Here is a 15,234-nt window from a genome sequence, read left to right on the forward strand (position 1 = left end):
CAGATTTCGTACTACGTGACAGTGCTAACAAAAAAGCAAAATGTTCCTCTTTCTCCATAGATAAATTTAGGAGACACATGCTTCATAAAAGCTCCAGAATTCCACTGGTAGTGCTCAAGTGCTTTGTAATTTGACCCAAAAGAAAAAGAGACAAACCTAATCTGAGACAGCTATTGTGGTCATAATGGACAAATCCTCATTCATCAGTTTAGGACAATTTTGTTAATTGTTCAAATACCCTCCATTTTTTTCTTTTTTAAATTGTAGTAATAATAATACACTAGTGTTCCTTAATGGTGGTTTGTTCATTGCTCTCTATGACTTTTCACAAAATCCTCCTTACTGTCAGAAGTGCTGAGGTCCATGTTCACGTTACCTACTATACAAACTGGAAAGCTTGCACATAGCAAGCAGCCCTTTCCCCGCTCTTTATCATGAATTCTGTGACTGTTGAACTCAACTGCGTAATTTAATGATTGTAAGTCCTCCCTTTTCTACCTACACTGAGCTTAAAAGGGCTTTTATGAATCCATCACTTTGGACTTGTGGCAAATTGTTGCTTCTTTCTTTTTGTTCCGAGGGGTTTGGTTGAGCACTTCCCATACTATTCCTTCCTTTCCATAATTTCTGCATGAAGTCACTACGGACAGCCACAACTTCTATACTATCCCCTCAGAAAGCTTAAATACATTATGCTAGGCATTGCTTCTTCAGATGTTCTTCTACCTTTCTTTCACATCTATGACTTCTGGTACAGTAACAGCTCCTGGTTTACTATTTTTAGCACCCACTAAGACTGTATATTGCCTGCAGCACACAATGGTTACATTTCTCTTCAGTGAGATAGGGAAAAAAGACATACATACATTTATACATATTTATTGTATCTTTTTAAAAGTAGCAATTGCAGTTACTTTTAAGCATTCACCTCTCTTCTGCTTCAAATGTGCACTTACTGAGAGAAACATCTACTGGCTTCCAAGTCCAAGATTAATACCAATAATAATACATGCCAGAATCAAGCTTCATTGCTTGTTGGCAGCTCCTGTCGTGAAAATATTATACAGTAAGAAGAGCGTAGAAAAGGTCTGTGTTAATCATTCAGCAACAGGCTGGGGCTGGATTAGCGTGACCATACCATCTTCTTGAGCCGAAGCACAACACTTTCCTGACAACCGAAGTTCACGGAGTAACTTTTTTCCTTTTGCATGCAGCAGGTGGACAAGGCAGTTGTTTTTTCTACAGCAGCTTCTTTAGCATCTATAGGAAAACACTTGCTGTAGACCTTTATATTTAGAAATGTCTTCTCTTCATGTAACAGCAAGAAAATACTTGAAGTCTGGCATGTAGTTAAGAGAACTGGGAACAAACCAAATTTCACCCTTGGATAAACATACGTAATTACTATAGATTTCAATCTAACCCACGCACGAAGTTTTACACATACTACAAATAGAAAGAGAAGGTATCAGCAGAAGACTATTCTTACATTGTTTCAAATTAATTTGCAACTATACAATTTTAACTGTAATAGAAAAAGGGAAAGGAATATAACAGAACAGGTATGAAGAGAAATATTTTCCAAACTTTTATTTGTGCACATTCATCAGGTGAAAAAGATAACTTTTACAGCTTCTTTGGTGCCCAATATTCAGCATACAAAAATGTAAAAGACTATTCACAAATAAAACACAAGCTCAAACTAAAAAAAAAAAAAAATGTTTTAAAGGTAGTGCACATCGTGACAGCTTTGCTTATGAATACACAGAAATTACTGCAAAAATAAATAGAATGTCTTTTTAAAAGCAGCAATTTCATATCTTGTAAACTTCCGTTTTTACAATACAGCACTGTTAAGAGTAAAATCCAAAAGAACTGGAGTTTATACTGTGGCCACGAGCAAGTAAAAGAGTCTGTATTCCTCTGCTATGGTTGGTCCAGTTTTCCTTTTTGCTTTTAGTCCAATGTGCAGCAGTCTTTAAAGGTGCTTGGTTAGGGAACCTAACCATCAAGTGGTGAATTATAAAATTTATTTCCTGCTTTCAAACACGAATGGGTAAATCTGTTCCACAGCACTGGCAACAGCCTTTACGTTTGGCCCTGTGACATATTAACAAAAAAAAAGGCAGTAGGAAGAGAAAAATCAAGGAATTGGAAATTAAAACAACAATAGTATCTTTAAAATAACTTTTAAACTTTTAGCTACCGCAACTTTATACTATAGACAAAAATAATTTCTCCCCCATTTCTCCCAATTTAAGAAGGTGTTCCTCTGACCTCTGATCACTTTCACTTACAAGAAAACTCTCACATGAAATCTGTGAGATGTTCTTACATTGGTCAATAGCTAGACTACAAATAAATAATATTGTCATCTAATTTCACAACAACCCGAGTGCTTTTCTATTTACTGGTTTAAACAATCAGCCCAGAGAAGAAGGCAGAGGCTGAGTGGCAGAGGCCAAAGAAATACTTAAGCTAATCTTCTAGGAATTTGTATTACTCAAAGCCTAGCCACTTTTATTTATTCATTTAAAAACCTACCAACAAAAACTACTGCTAAATAATGCTGGATTTAACCCAAGTATGTTTCAAGCAAGGTTATTTTATGTTTGAAAATTACAGACTATTACTTTCTAGTCTCGATTTCACAAACAGTTCCACCATCGATCTCAGGACAAAATCTGCAAGCCAAGGAATGGTTATTGTCTCAGGAAGAAGCATATGAAGGTTATCTAACATGATCTATGAGCATTTGGGGAAAGAAAAGAAGAATGAACTAGTGATACTTTCTAATGGTACTAGACTGCTTTATGCAATGAACAATTAAGATTGCAAATAAGTGAGCAGTAACATGCCAGAAGAAATTCATCCTGGATAGAAGTTTGGTGATTCAGATAAATGAAAACAGCAATTTCTCATGTGCTTTCATGACTGTGAACTCAAGGTTTTTTTAACTTCACTTTAGACTACAAAAGTTTTTTTCCAAGCATAGAGAACTGTTCAAAATGGTTCCAAAAATCATAAATAACTTAAGTTATACACTACTTATTTAAGTCATTCTGGAAATACTGTTTTAATTCACATGCTCAGTCAGTAAGAAAATAGAACAGAATAGGATTCTTCCTATATTTTCAAACTTATCAAGCTGAGTTAAGCACTCACCTAGAACAAGCCTGGTGAAAGATACCTGCCTTCTGTGCAGATACTGTACCTTCCTTAAATTTGTCTGCTATTACAGAAATACAAGTTCTAGAGAAAGCCTTCAGAAAGCGAGAGTATGAGTAGGCAAATAATTCCTGTAAAAAAATGCTACTCCCTGTAGGGTTGAAGAGATGTAAAACCAGGACCACAATTCCACAGAGTATAAGAGAAAAAAACCAAACCAAAAAAACCCCAAACAAGCCCAAAACAACTCCCTCACTGCTCATTTTGGAGGAAGAAAAATGAATACTTCTTCCTACCACATATCAGTTCTATTTATTTGTACTCTAAATCTTTTTATACTTGTACAATTAAAAAAAAACCAACAAACCACCTTCCTGTTTTTAATAACATTTCTAATTATGTATCTCAAATAAAATTATTTGAGTTAGTGGCATGACAAATACTAGTACTACAGAAACATGAATGGTGAAAAGGAACTTCCTCTGAATGCACTTGAGAGGGAGTACAGTATGTTTGACAAGTAATTTAAAACACCTTTAGAACAAGAAGCGTAAGACTGTGTACGTTTTTCTCCCCTAGAAGAAAGGCTGGGCAAAACAAAAGCCTTCAAAACCAACAGAGGTCTGAGCTATTTCAAACTCACTGTAACAAGTAAACCAGAAGGAAGTAAAACTTTGATGTTTACCATATTTGCCTTCGTATTTGAGAAGACAATTCTGGAAATACGAAGGTGACTTTGTCCCGTATATGGAGTAACAAGAATCTTACAGAAAGGCGAAATCTCATTAGAAAGCTGACAAGACACGCTGGGAACCTTTTGTTACCACAGTGATACTCAAGCTTCTTATTTATTTTAAGTTTAGTTTCAGCTAGACTACTTGTTCTGTTCAGAACATATACTGCAATCTTGGAATACTTTTTGGCTCCATATTTTCAGATTACCAAATCTGATGGAGTTTTGTCTTCTTTAAAAAACACTTCTCCTGCTATCTTGTGATAAACGTTCCCCACAAAGCCTAGGCATTTGTCAAGGAATTAAGGTATGAAAATACAAATCCCTACCCAACTTCTGAACCAACAGCTGAGCTGTAACAACCACAAGACAGAACTACTGCTAAAGCGATGTGGTTTTTTGCTTCTGTACCATTTTAACAGGTATTCTCTAAAAAACCTGACTTCTCATATCTGGAAACCTGTGGTGGACACCTCACAAGCAAACATAACAAAGAATGGAAAATGAAAATTAGGAAGAGGAAAAAACATGGCATAGCATCTCCAAGATCCAGGATAATCACGTCTTTGATTACATGGGAAAAATCACTGATGCCTTTGATTCAAGTGGTGGTTCTCTCTCAACTGAGCTCTAACAGAAGACAGCACAAGTCTGAAGAACTGCAAGTATTGGTCAACTTCAGTTATGACAAAATGCTATGCTATCCTATACATTTCCATAGATCTCCAGTTTGGAAACATGTATTTATGAAAGGGATGTTAATGCCACATGTAGTGTAGTTTACAGCACTATAAAGACAAAAAAAAGGAAGAAAATTCAAATATTTAAATAAACAATGAATACCTGCATTCTCAAGTCTTATCTCACTTTTGTTTTTATAAAAAAAAACAGACAGTATAGATTCAAAGTAATTTTTGAGCCTACCAATACTAACACTTTCTCTACAACTCTTCTGGCCTTTCACTCAAAACCAAACTAGGTGCTAGCACCGGCAAACAAAATCTCTTCAACATATCTTTTGACTGTTTCAAACGTCTTCCTTTCCTAAAGCTACTGGCCCTAAAGTTAAATATTCCCAACAAGTTAAATATTTATTTTTGACATCAAAATACCTGTGACTGTGATACTGCCTGTGGAAAAAATCTGTAAGGTAGCTCTGAGAGTTTTTATTCTGTAACACACGGCAGGATGAAGTTCTGGTTCATAACTAGAAAACAAAATAAAAAGTTAAAAAAGATAGATCTAGAACTGAAAAAGAACAGCTTAAGAAGTATATAAAAACTATAATTCTTTAAAATCCCACCGTACCTCGCATGAGGTCTGTTATTCTTTGTAAATTCTGGCAATCTGATCTCAAAGGGCATGTTGCACACTGCTAAAACATTCACAACTTTAAAATCTGTGAAAATTACCTTTTCAAAAGAGAACAAAAAAAGATATTAGAAATTCAGTTTACAGCAAGGCAGATGTATGAGTTGCAAAAAAAAAAAAATTATAATAATAACTAGAATATTTTATTGAGATTTCAAAATGAAAACCTTGTGATTGATGCACTTCTAATAGGAATCTGAACAGTACTTAATGGACTCAAATTGCTTAACTTTATCCTTCTATGGTACAGTAACTGTTGAACTACTTCAGAGTTGTGTTATATAGTTATAGTACAGTTTAAGAATGAGACACAGAAACAACTCATACTGCTGTACTAAACATCTCCAAATTGAAAATAAACTAAATTAAACAGCTCATAGAACATCAAAATAAGCAGAGAAAAAGTTTAAATTGAATTGTAACAAGAATCTTACACAATGTGAAAACTTCTTTAATGCTTTGTTGCTGTACACCATTTTATTAAAGCTAAGAATAAGAAAAAAGGTGATAATTGTTTTGTTTCAAATCTCCAGTGGCCAGTACAGCAAGCTGTTTTTCTGAAAAACCCAGCTCAAACTACTTGCTTTCAGTTATTCTTTACCACAGTCATTTTAGCTGACAACAAAATAGCCAACGGACAATTCCTAAACAAACAAATGCACTGCTGAAAAGTCAGTGTTGTCAATATCACTAAAGAAACTTTTGTTTACTTTCTGAGATTGCTTAAACTTCAAATTTAAGTCAAATTCAGTCAAAACTGACTATTCCTCAGTCAAAACTTTTTAGAAGGAGACTACTAGTAGAAGCAACCTATCCTTATAAAAGGTCAACTACCAATTTAATCTTCAAAATACATTCCACTTAAACTGCCCACTTTTATTATAAAACTTGGTGTGTCCACCCTGGAAGCATCCAGTTCACCTCAGTGATTTAATGTTCCTTTCTAACTTTAAGAGGCCAGATCTAATGTATACATTTGGAACAGTAAGAGCTTCTAATTCGTGCTTGGGTCTGATGCAGCACTACCAGGATAGCCTGTAACCACTGCCTTTATGTATGACAACCAAAGGTAGCCTCTCCCTGCCAAAGGACAGCCACTGTGTCTATTTAATTGTCTGTCTGTAAACAGAAACTGCGGGTACACAGCACAACTGACTACCAGGAAGTTTTAGAGTACTAAAACATGTCATTTTAAGTCATTCCCATTGCTGTTTTTCAACCTTTACTATGAAATGCAAGTCATGTTCTTGACTGTTAATGTTAACCCAAACTCAGAAAAAAATAAGGGTTTCATGTCCTAAGTATTTTATTTGGCTTATTTCCTGCTGTGCGACCTGACAGCACAGAAACACTTTTTTCCCCTCTTTAATTAAAAAAGGCTCAAACTTGCCCTTAACAAGATGGACGTGTATCTGCAATTCCATCAGAAAAGAGGGAAAACTATGTTCAAGTGAGAGTTAGGTTTATACTCTTCAGCACCCCTTCCAAATAAATCTTTCAAGATATTGTAAATTCTATCCAAGAAACATCTGTGGGTGGTTCATTTATTAAAAAAAAATTGTTGTTCATTAGGCAGTGAAGAAGCACTGCTCTGAGCTGCCAAATGAAACTCAAATCCACAAAATAAAGCAGCTTCTCTTTAACCGACATCTGGAAAGTGTATGCCGACACAAAAGGGGCATCTGAGTGAAAACATGCTCACTGATAAATTGTTATGCTCCCTCAGTTTTGTTTCTTTCTGAAAAATAGACTACCAGCATTGCTTAAGTCATACAAGTCCTTTTTCATTAGAATTACCTGAAAACCTAGTTTCTGGAGACTACGAGCTAATCGTCTGGCACCAAATTTAGCTTCTTCTTCACTATAAAGGAGAAAGAAAAGAATCTAGCATTAACAGAAATAGAGTGTGTATTTGCGTGCACACATACCACAACAGCCACTCAGACTACAAAATGAAACGTTATAGCACATGATCACATGGACAGCCTTCATTTCATCCTACTCTATATATTATATTTGAACTATCTAGACATTCAAATGGAGTCCTTCATGCCCCATTTGAAGACTACCTTGGCATTTGGCTCCAGCTGAAGCGGGAGATGCGTTTTGATCATATGATACTAAATACTCTTAAGAGACAAATCTGGAGTTAACATCCTGAACAATCAACTTCCATTTTGAGACAGAAATCATACACAGAAAGTATGCAAATTTACTGCCATACCTTATCCTTACTCCAAAATGCAGACGTATCTTAAAGAAATTCAGCTGTTCAGAGTTTAGCAAGTCTCAGATGTATCTGAACTGAGAGTCTGCTTTTGTTTCTTTCCAGTCCCTCAACACTGTATAACTTGATTAAATTCAAGTGACTTTCCATGAAAGAACAAGAGATATCGTTCAATAAAGGTCAACCCTTCCCAAGTTTCAAGTCCTGGCTAAAAACACAGAATTCTTAAAGAGTTCTCAAATGAAATTTCTGGGATTTTCTTCATGAAGTAGTTTTCCCTGCTACTCTCCCAGAAGGCTGAACTGACGTTGCTTACGATTTCAACTCGGTTTGAAGCAGACACTTCACATAGAAAACTTCCTCCCAAATGCACAGCTTGGCAAGGATCTGCATGTGATTCAGTGTGAGTGCATCTTAAGAGTGGCAAGTACTGCCTCGTGCAGTACTCCTCATTTACAACATTTTATTTTAAAATACACGAGATTTTACAGCTAGAGAAAGGATCTTCATGAACCCACCTTGTGGCTCCTGTGCAAATAACTTTTCCTGAGGACCAAATTGTGGCCGTAATCCTAGGTTTCCTAAGCTTCATTAATACTTTCTGAAAAGAAGTGGGAGAATTGTGAATTAGTGGTAGTTCAATTTCATACCGGGGAGGAAAAAATAATAATCAACTGTTAGACAAACTGTTACATTAATAATACTTCCTTTATTTTTTATAGCCTTGAACTGTTCATCTCTTTCATTAATTAAAAAACCTCAGCTTCTGAGAAGAGCAAAGTAAGTGTGGAGTATCTCAGCCAGTGACTTAGTGTTCACAAAACAAGAATGAATTAAAGGAACTATTTTCTTCTGAATAAAAAGCTGAAAGCCATGATCATTGTGGTAATTTTTTTCTTATTACAGTGACTCTCACATTGCTGACTCCTTATCAGGATATATTTTCTTGTCAAAACCATCAAATCTGGAGAGGCAAAATGGACCTTGAGGTGTAAGAAGTCTCATCATATACCTTATACCCAATATTGACCTCACTAGCTGCAGTCTTCTGAGACAGTATTCACCCACTCCCCTTACTGTATATTTAGTGTATGACAGACTAAATGCCTATCAAGACAGAAATAAAACTAATGTTTAGGTTAAGGAACATTAGTAAAAACAGATAATTGAGGTATGCTGAATCTCTTACCCCAACATCACGCTTGTATATCACATTTGCTCCCTCTAATGCGATCTTCCTCAAGTTTAAATGACATCTTGTTCTAAAAACACACACTACATTTGTGATTAAAATGTCCAATGCAACATCACTGTCCGCATCCATTGGGGTGATTTACAACTCAGTTTTCCCACCAGCTCACCGTGAAGATTCACATCCTGAGAAATGAAAACGATAAGATTAAACATACCAGCAGAAAAGTGCCTATTAACACCAGTGTATACATCTGTCCCTTAAACGAGACAAGAAGCAGAAGTGACTGCACTCTGACTCCCTTAAGTTAACTGTGTGCAGGGACGGGGGGCATCTGCATCCTGTATGCTAGAACATAGGAGGCTACTCGGTTGAAGCCATGTTGCCAGACTTAACAGAAATAAAGTGTGTATACATACATACATACATACATACATATATATAAAATATTTAAACTTGCCACCAAAATGCGTTGCAACTCTTACCAACTATATTAGGACTCAGTAAAGATTACTGAAACTTCTTCCATAGTTCCAGTGGATCATCTTTCCCCAGCTCATTTGAGGATGTCATTAGACACTTCAGGAAAAGGCACTTCTCTGACTGCTGAAGTTGATAATACTGAACAGCCCGATGCTTGTGTCAGAATGGGTGAGCCTGCTGAATAACTCTGAACTAACACGGGTCACACAAACTGCAGTGTGCAGACAGCCTGCTACCACAGCTTTCCCACAGCTTTCCCATCTTCACCCAGCACTCTTGGCCCATCTCTCCCAATAAAAGAGCGTAAGGCTCTGGGGAGATCTTATAGCAGCCTTCCAATACCTGAAGGGGGCCTACAAGAAAGCTGGGGAGGGACTTTTCATAAGGGCAGTTAGTGACAGAACAAGGGAATAAGGGTTTAAACTGAAAGAGGGGAGGTTTAGATTAGATATGAGGAAGAAATTCTTTACTGTGAGGGTGGTCAGACACTGGAACAGGTTGCCCAAGGAAGCTGTGGATGCCCCCTCCCTGGAAGTGTTTAAGGCCAGGTTGGATGAGGCTTTGAGCAACCTGGTCTAGTGGAAGGTGTCCCTGCTGGTGGCAGGGGGGTTGGAACTAGATGATCTTTAAGGTCCCTTCCAACCCAAACCATTCTACGATTCTATACTAAATGTCCTGGTGGCACCAACAGCCTGGGCTGGGCTACAGCAGCCCCTCGCCCACTTCTGCACTGCCCACAGGAACTGCACCAAATGAACATATTGTAGGTGCAGAGTAAACTCGAGTGTTTCTGAGGAAAGGCACAAGCAACTCTGAAAGCACCGGACGGCCGCCCAGCGCGCGCAGCAAACCCAGGGCACTCCGGAAGCGTCCAGCCTGCCCGTGCACCTTGGAGGTGTCACTCCCCACCTCAACCAGGGGAGGAGGATCATAAGACGGGGAGTTTGGCTACTGATCAGTCCAGTCTGAGACTGACTGCCCAACATCTCTTCTGTAAGCCAAGACAGTGTGCATCTTACATAAATCTCAGGTGAAGTATTTGAGGGGAGGGGGGAAAAGGCAAGAACAGTGGTATACAGTGAAAAGGACTTGTATCAAAATCCTGGAGTTCATTAAGGAATATTTCTTTGTAGAAGAACATAAAATCTTAGCTTTACTCCAGGAGTGGCTTAAGCATAGCCTAAGAGATAGAGGCAGTATTATCTTGATCCCCTCATCTAAAATTTTAGTAGTATTTAGTCCAAAACAATCACAACAGAAAGCAAAGAGCAAATCAAAGAAAAACAGTCCAATATATGAAATGCTCTACATGGTCATTGCCCTGGAAGAAGCAGGAGGCCATGCATCAAGAACAACAATACACACAACAGACTGTAACACATTTATATAACTTTAAATGTTTTGGCCTTATGTTCTACATCAGAAATCTTCAAGATACAAACTTACCGCTATCATCAGTATTTTCATCTGACCACAGCTTCCTAAACATCATGTCACAGTCGCTAATAGAGAACTCACTCAAGGCGCATCTTTGACTACAACTCACTGACAATGCAGGAATAATAAACTACAAGGCAGATGTGCATAATGTACTGGGTCAACTGCTGTGACGGTTGCTGCTTCTACTGTGCAGCTTGTTCCTGGCTGAAAGAATTATCCTGTAATTGTTGGCTTGTCCAATAAAAGAAAAGGCAAGACGAGTGGTAACAAAGAAAAGAGATGAAGAAACAGCAGGAGAAAACCAGAAAAACCAAAGGCTATGTGTGAGGGTGGAGGGGAAAGCAGGCAAAGAAGAGAACAAACAGTAACTAATTAGTATTCCTTAAAAAAAAAAAAGAAAAAAAAAAAAGAAGAAAATTAGATGAATCCTCAAAGTTAGAAATTACTTATGCCATCTGGTTTTGATGGACTACTACAGATTGGGTTAGCAATTTATGGCACCAGATCCAAAGACAGTACATGCGCAGATTTTGAATGGCACGCAGGCAGGGCCAGCACAGAGCAAGGAGCTGGAACTGGAACCTGGGGCATCTTCAGGGAGGCATTTGTTTCCTACCCTGGCTCCAACTCCTGGCTCTTGCCAAGTTCACTTGCTGGAACCTAAGAACGATTGCTGTGTAAGAAAACAAGATACCTCCAATCAGCAGCGTCTCCCAATTATCAGCAAGTTTCTACTGGCACCCGCAGTCTCTCCATTCTGAAAGAATAACACCATTGTGCCTAACACCCTTGAAAGGTTGCTAACCTCTCAGCAAACCATAATACTCTATGATAATGTCTCCATAAAACTCTGATGGTTTGCCTTAAACAGACCTGCAGAGAAAAAGACACGTGCTCACTCAGAACAAAGGAAAAAGTGGTTGAAAGAGAGGAAAATTACAATTTAAAAGGAAAAGATCTACCATTAAAGGGGGATTTAGAGGGAAAAAAGAACACTAATATGCTGTGGAGCTGTCAGTAAGGATGTTTTCAGCAATTATGGTGAACCTTGGTTAGAAGTCCAATCTACTTGCATAGATTTTAATGGGAGAAAAATTACACATTAACTGTAGTGTGTCCCCATTTTCATTACCCATGTTCTGCACGTTCAAGACAGCAGATATTTAGGGAGGAGCTTTTAAATTTGAAATATAATTTGAGCTGTAGCTAATATTCTAGACTATGTTTTATGTCACTCAGTTAAAAAGGGACATAATTCGTTACAGAAGCAGTATCTGAATACAGCATAAAAATACTGAAAACTGACTTTAATCTACTTAAAGTTACTTATCTAACAGAAACTGCTGATGGCAGGGGGGTTGGAACTAGATGATCTTTAAGGTCTCTTCTAACCCAAACCATTCTATTATTTCATTGTTAAAGTTTTCACTCAAATATTGAACATTTCAAATATTAACTACCGAGTTTTTCCCATTTGTATTGAGAAAACTCTTTATTTGCTGCTGCTAAATACTGCCCATGTTCTTTGAGAACCTGAATCTAAGTGCTAACAATTTTGAATACACCCGTTCCCATTCAGTAAACAAATACAATGTCAATCTCTTACAATGTATGGTTTAGAAATATTGGGTAAATCAAAATGTTTCTAGACTTGGATACTTCTGTCCCAGCGGTGAGCGAGCACAACCTCTGCCCTAAGTGTTCATTTTAACGTCTCACACTGTACTGACAACAAAGAAAAAAAATCTAGAGAAAAGACATCCTGCTACTTTTCTTTGGGATGTCTTGGAGAAATCAGAATTCATAGGAACCACGTGAACAGAAGCAAGCTAAATGTTTTTAAAAAATAATAATACATGCAGTATATAAAAAAAATCTGAAGAACATGTTTATAAAAAAAGGTGTAGCAATGTTCTCTTCAAGAAAAGAACGAAAGAAAGATAGAAAGAAAGATGGATGGATGGATGAATGGAGGTTGTTCTTATTTATACGTATCTCCAGTAGCATGACTATGTAGAACACAGGAGCCCTAAACAACATTGGGCTTCCTCTTTCCCAGTTTTCTTGTCTTCTGTGCTATTGATACACACTACTGCATCCCTGCTGCGGAGCCCTGATCCATTATGTTGTTTCTCAAACCCTGAATTTCTGCACTTCTGTCTCCTCTCTGCAAAATGGGGAAAATAATGGTCCCATGCTTTTATAAATACATTTTGAGATCAAGCAACAGCCTTACATATAAGCCTGTTACTGTTCCATATTTATGCAGTTACACTTGCAGAACAGAGGGACTGAGTAGAAAGCAAACATCTGGTTCTTTCCAGTTCTGGATTTGCAAATGCCTAAATTGATCTTATTTAGCTTAGCTTAGGTTTTTCTGATTAATTTTGCCCAAAGGTTCTCTCATCTGAACTGTGGAATTTTGGTAGCTTAAATCTCTAACATTATATTTTGCCAGTTAATGTTGATTTAATAATAAGCTAAAATTGAAAATAAAACCGTTTACTTGTCTATACATGCAGCATTTCTTTTAAATTATGTATTTCATTCAGCTTTCTTCAGTGCAAGAAAGTAGCCACCAGCACCCCGCTCCGCAACTCTGATTTCAGGTTTTTAGGCACCAGCGTAACACAATCCACCCCAACAGAGGAAAAAAAGCCTGAATACATCTCTGCAGAAGTTTGCATTATTTTATCAAGGAAATTATTAAATTTGTTCCTTCTTTTTAACATAGATTTCAAGGATACATCTGGAATATTACCCTAAAAAGAAAAAAAGAGAGAGAAAAAAAAAAAAAGGTAGATACGTAAAGCATGATAATGAACATAAAAATAAAAACAACAGCAGAAGGTAACTGAAGGGTATTTGACACTACAATGTATTCTACACTGAAACTACAGAAACTTCCCAGAGTAAGAAATACTTTGGAGGAAGGAATGAGCACTCAAGTTCTTAAACAAAGCATTACCCATACATCCCCAGTTAGGACCACGGTCATGCTATTTTGGATACTGTATAAACACAGATGAAGACAGACACCCTGCACTGAAATCTTACAATCTAAAAAAAGCCAGCGCTCTCTGTCTTCAGAAAGTTCCAAACCAAACCAACCACACCGCCGTCATCAAAGAGAGAGAGAGAGAGAGAGGAAAGGCACTTGGGTAAGGGGATATAAACAAGGCACTATTTTAAACTTCTGTCCACCTTTGATCCAAGAAACTCGGAGCTATAAAGGTAGATGGAGGGGTTTCTAACAATGGTTACCTTAATGTCAGAACAGTTTAATAAACACTTTTTTCACCAGCAGCCCAAGTATAAGCGACGTGTACAGGTTATTTTTAACCTTGCTCCAAAGCAGTTCATCAACTGACCAACCCCACAAACAGTTCCAACATCCCAGCTGAAGGGATATCTGTCACCACTGTGTCAGCAGGCATTTGTCAAACTAAGGCTTGAAAAGCATTTTTTTAAGAAATTAACAGGAACCTCCATAGGAGAACAGAGAATGTACAAAACAAAGCCCATCATGAATGAGGAGAGTCAATTACATCCTTCCACTGAAGGTGCACTTTTTTTTTTTAAGATTTGTGTTCAGCTCCTCAGGAAACAGGTCCACATGAAACGCTGTAGGTAACAGACCTCCGAAATCTGCTTGAATTCTTAAGATATGATAAAGTCACAGTGGCAGGTGAATGGTTCCCCAGAAACGAGAGCAATGTAGCTACTACTGTCCGCACAGAAAATCCTCTGATCCAAACAACTTCGTTAGTTACAGCCGCTGCGCTGGTGGGGCACGCTTTCACTTTTTGTTGTCTCTAGTGGAAAGTTAAATTGTCCCTAAGGCAAAAGGCTACCTTTAAGCTCATATTCTCACCTTTCAGATTTGCACAGTCATGACTATTTCCTACAGAATTGAACAAATATATTTTGGAAAAGGAGAAAATTCCCAAATATCTATAAAACCAGTGTCACAGCAGGGATTTGTCCAATTAGACTAATGCACAGAACAATGATACCAGCTACACCACAAGCAAGTAGGGCACAAATGCCCAATTCTGTTGTCAAATCTCTTGGACAAGCCTACTGCATCCCCATGGAGCTGGGGTCTTCCAACACAAATCCAGTTGAAGGAATAAAGCCAAACAGTTCCTAGAACAAGAGCAGGAAGCGCCTTTTCAAACCATGCATAGCAGGCCATTTTTCTCAAACCTTTCTCATCAAAAATGTCTGTTCACATTCAAAGCAAGATTCGTTCGCACCCAATTTTGTGCCACCTTTCCCCTGCAATATGCAGTAACGGTGAATGCCAAGCATGAAGAGCAATCCTTTAGGTCTTTATGATACGTGGAAAATTGTCATAAGTATGACAAAAGCCTGAACCAACATCTTAGGTGGCCATTCCAAACCGATAAAACATTGTAAGAAAACCAAAAATCTGTTTTGCTGTTACAAAATATTCTGAGACACCCGGTGAGCCTCTCATCCCCTCCCAGTCACACATTCACCGTTCGCGGGTCTCGACTGAGGAAACAGCGGTGCCCTCCCTGTTCACACGGCTGCGGACCTCACCCCGAGCGCCCCAAAGCACCAGGGCCCCCGCGCTCGGGTTAACAAAGAATT

General features: G+C 37.9%; 1 protein-coding gene across 1 annotated transcript; it reads right to left on the reverse strand.

Annotated features, from left to right (window-relative positions):
- Positions 1–1,565: 1,565 nt before the first annotated feature.
- On the reverse strand, positions 1,566–8,878 carry TBPL1 (TATA-box binding protein like 1). The gene is made up of 6 exons (XM_010163769.1): positions 8,689–8,878; positions 8,018–8,100; positions 7,070–7,133; positions 5,210–5,313; positions 5,014–5,108; positions 1,566–2,100 (listed from the first exon to the last, which is right to left on the reverse strand). Exons 1-6 carry the CDS (start codon positions 8,821–8,823, stop codon positions 2,030–2,032), a joined length of 552 nt encoding a protein of 183 aa, XP_010162071.1. The 5' UTR covers positions 8,824–8,878; the 3' UTR covers positions 1,566–2,029.
- Between the last annotated feature and the right edge of the window lie 6,356 nt (positions 8,879–15,234).

Source organism: Antrostomus carolinensis, unplaced genomic scaffold (genome assembly GCF_000700745.2).
Source record: "Antrostomus carolinensis isolate BGI_N321 unplaced genomic scaffold, ASM70074v2 scaffold37722, whole genome shotgun sequence".
In the NCBI taxonomy this organism is placed as follows: Eukaryota; Metazoa; Chordata; class Aves; order Caprimulgiformes; family Caprimulgidae; genus Antrostomus; species Antrostomus carolinensis.

What these genes read in the sequence shown, in the direction of transcription:
- TBPL1 (XM_010163769.1), bottom strand. Translation starts at nt 8,823, where the DNA reads ATGGATGCGGACAGTGATGTTGCATTGGACATTTTAATCACAAATGTA. An exon ending in ATTTGCACAGGAGCCACAAG is followed by an intron (nt 7,134 to 8,017) that starts GTGGGTTCATGA and finishes TCTCCTTTATAG; the next exon opens with TGAAGAAGAAGCTAAATTTG. An exon ending in TCCAGAAACTAGGTTTTCAG is followed by an intron (nt 5,314 to 7,069) that starts GTAATTCTAATG and finishes TCTTTTGAAAAG; the next exon opens with GTAATTTTCACAGATTTTAA.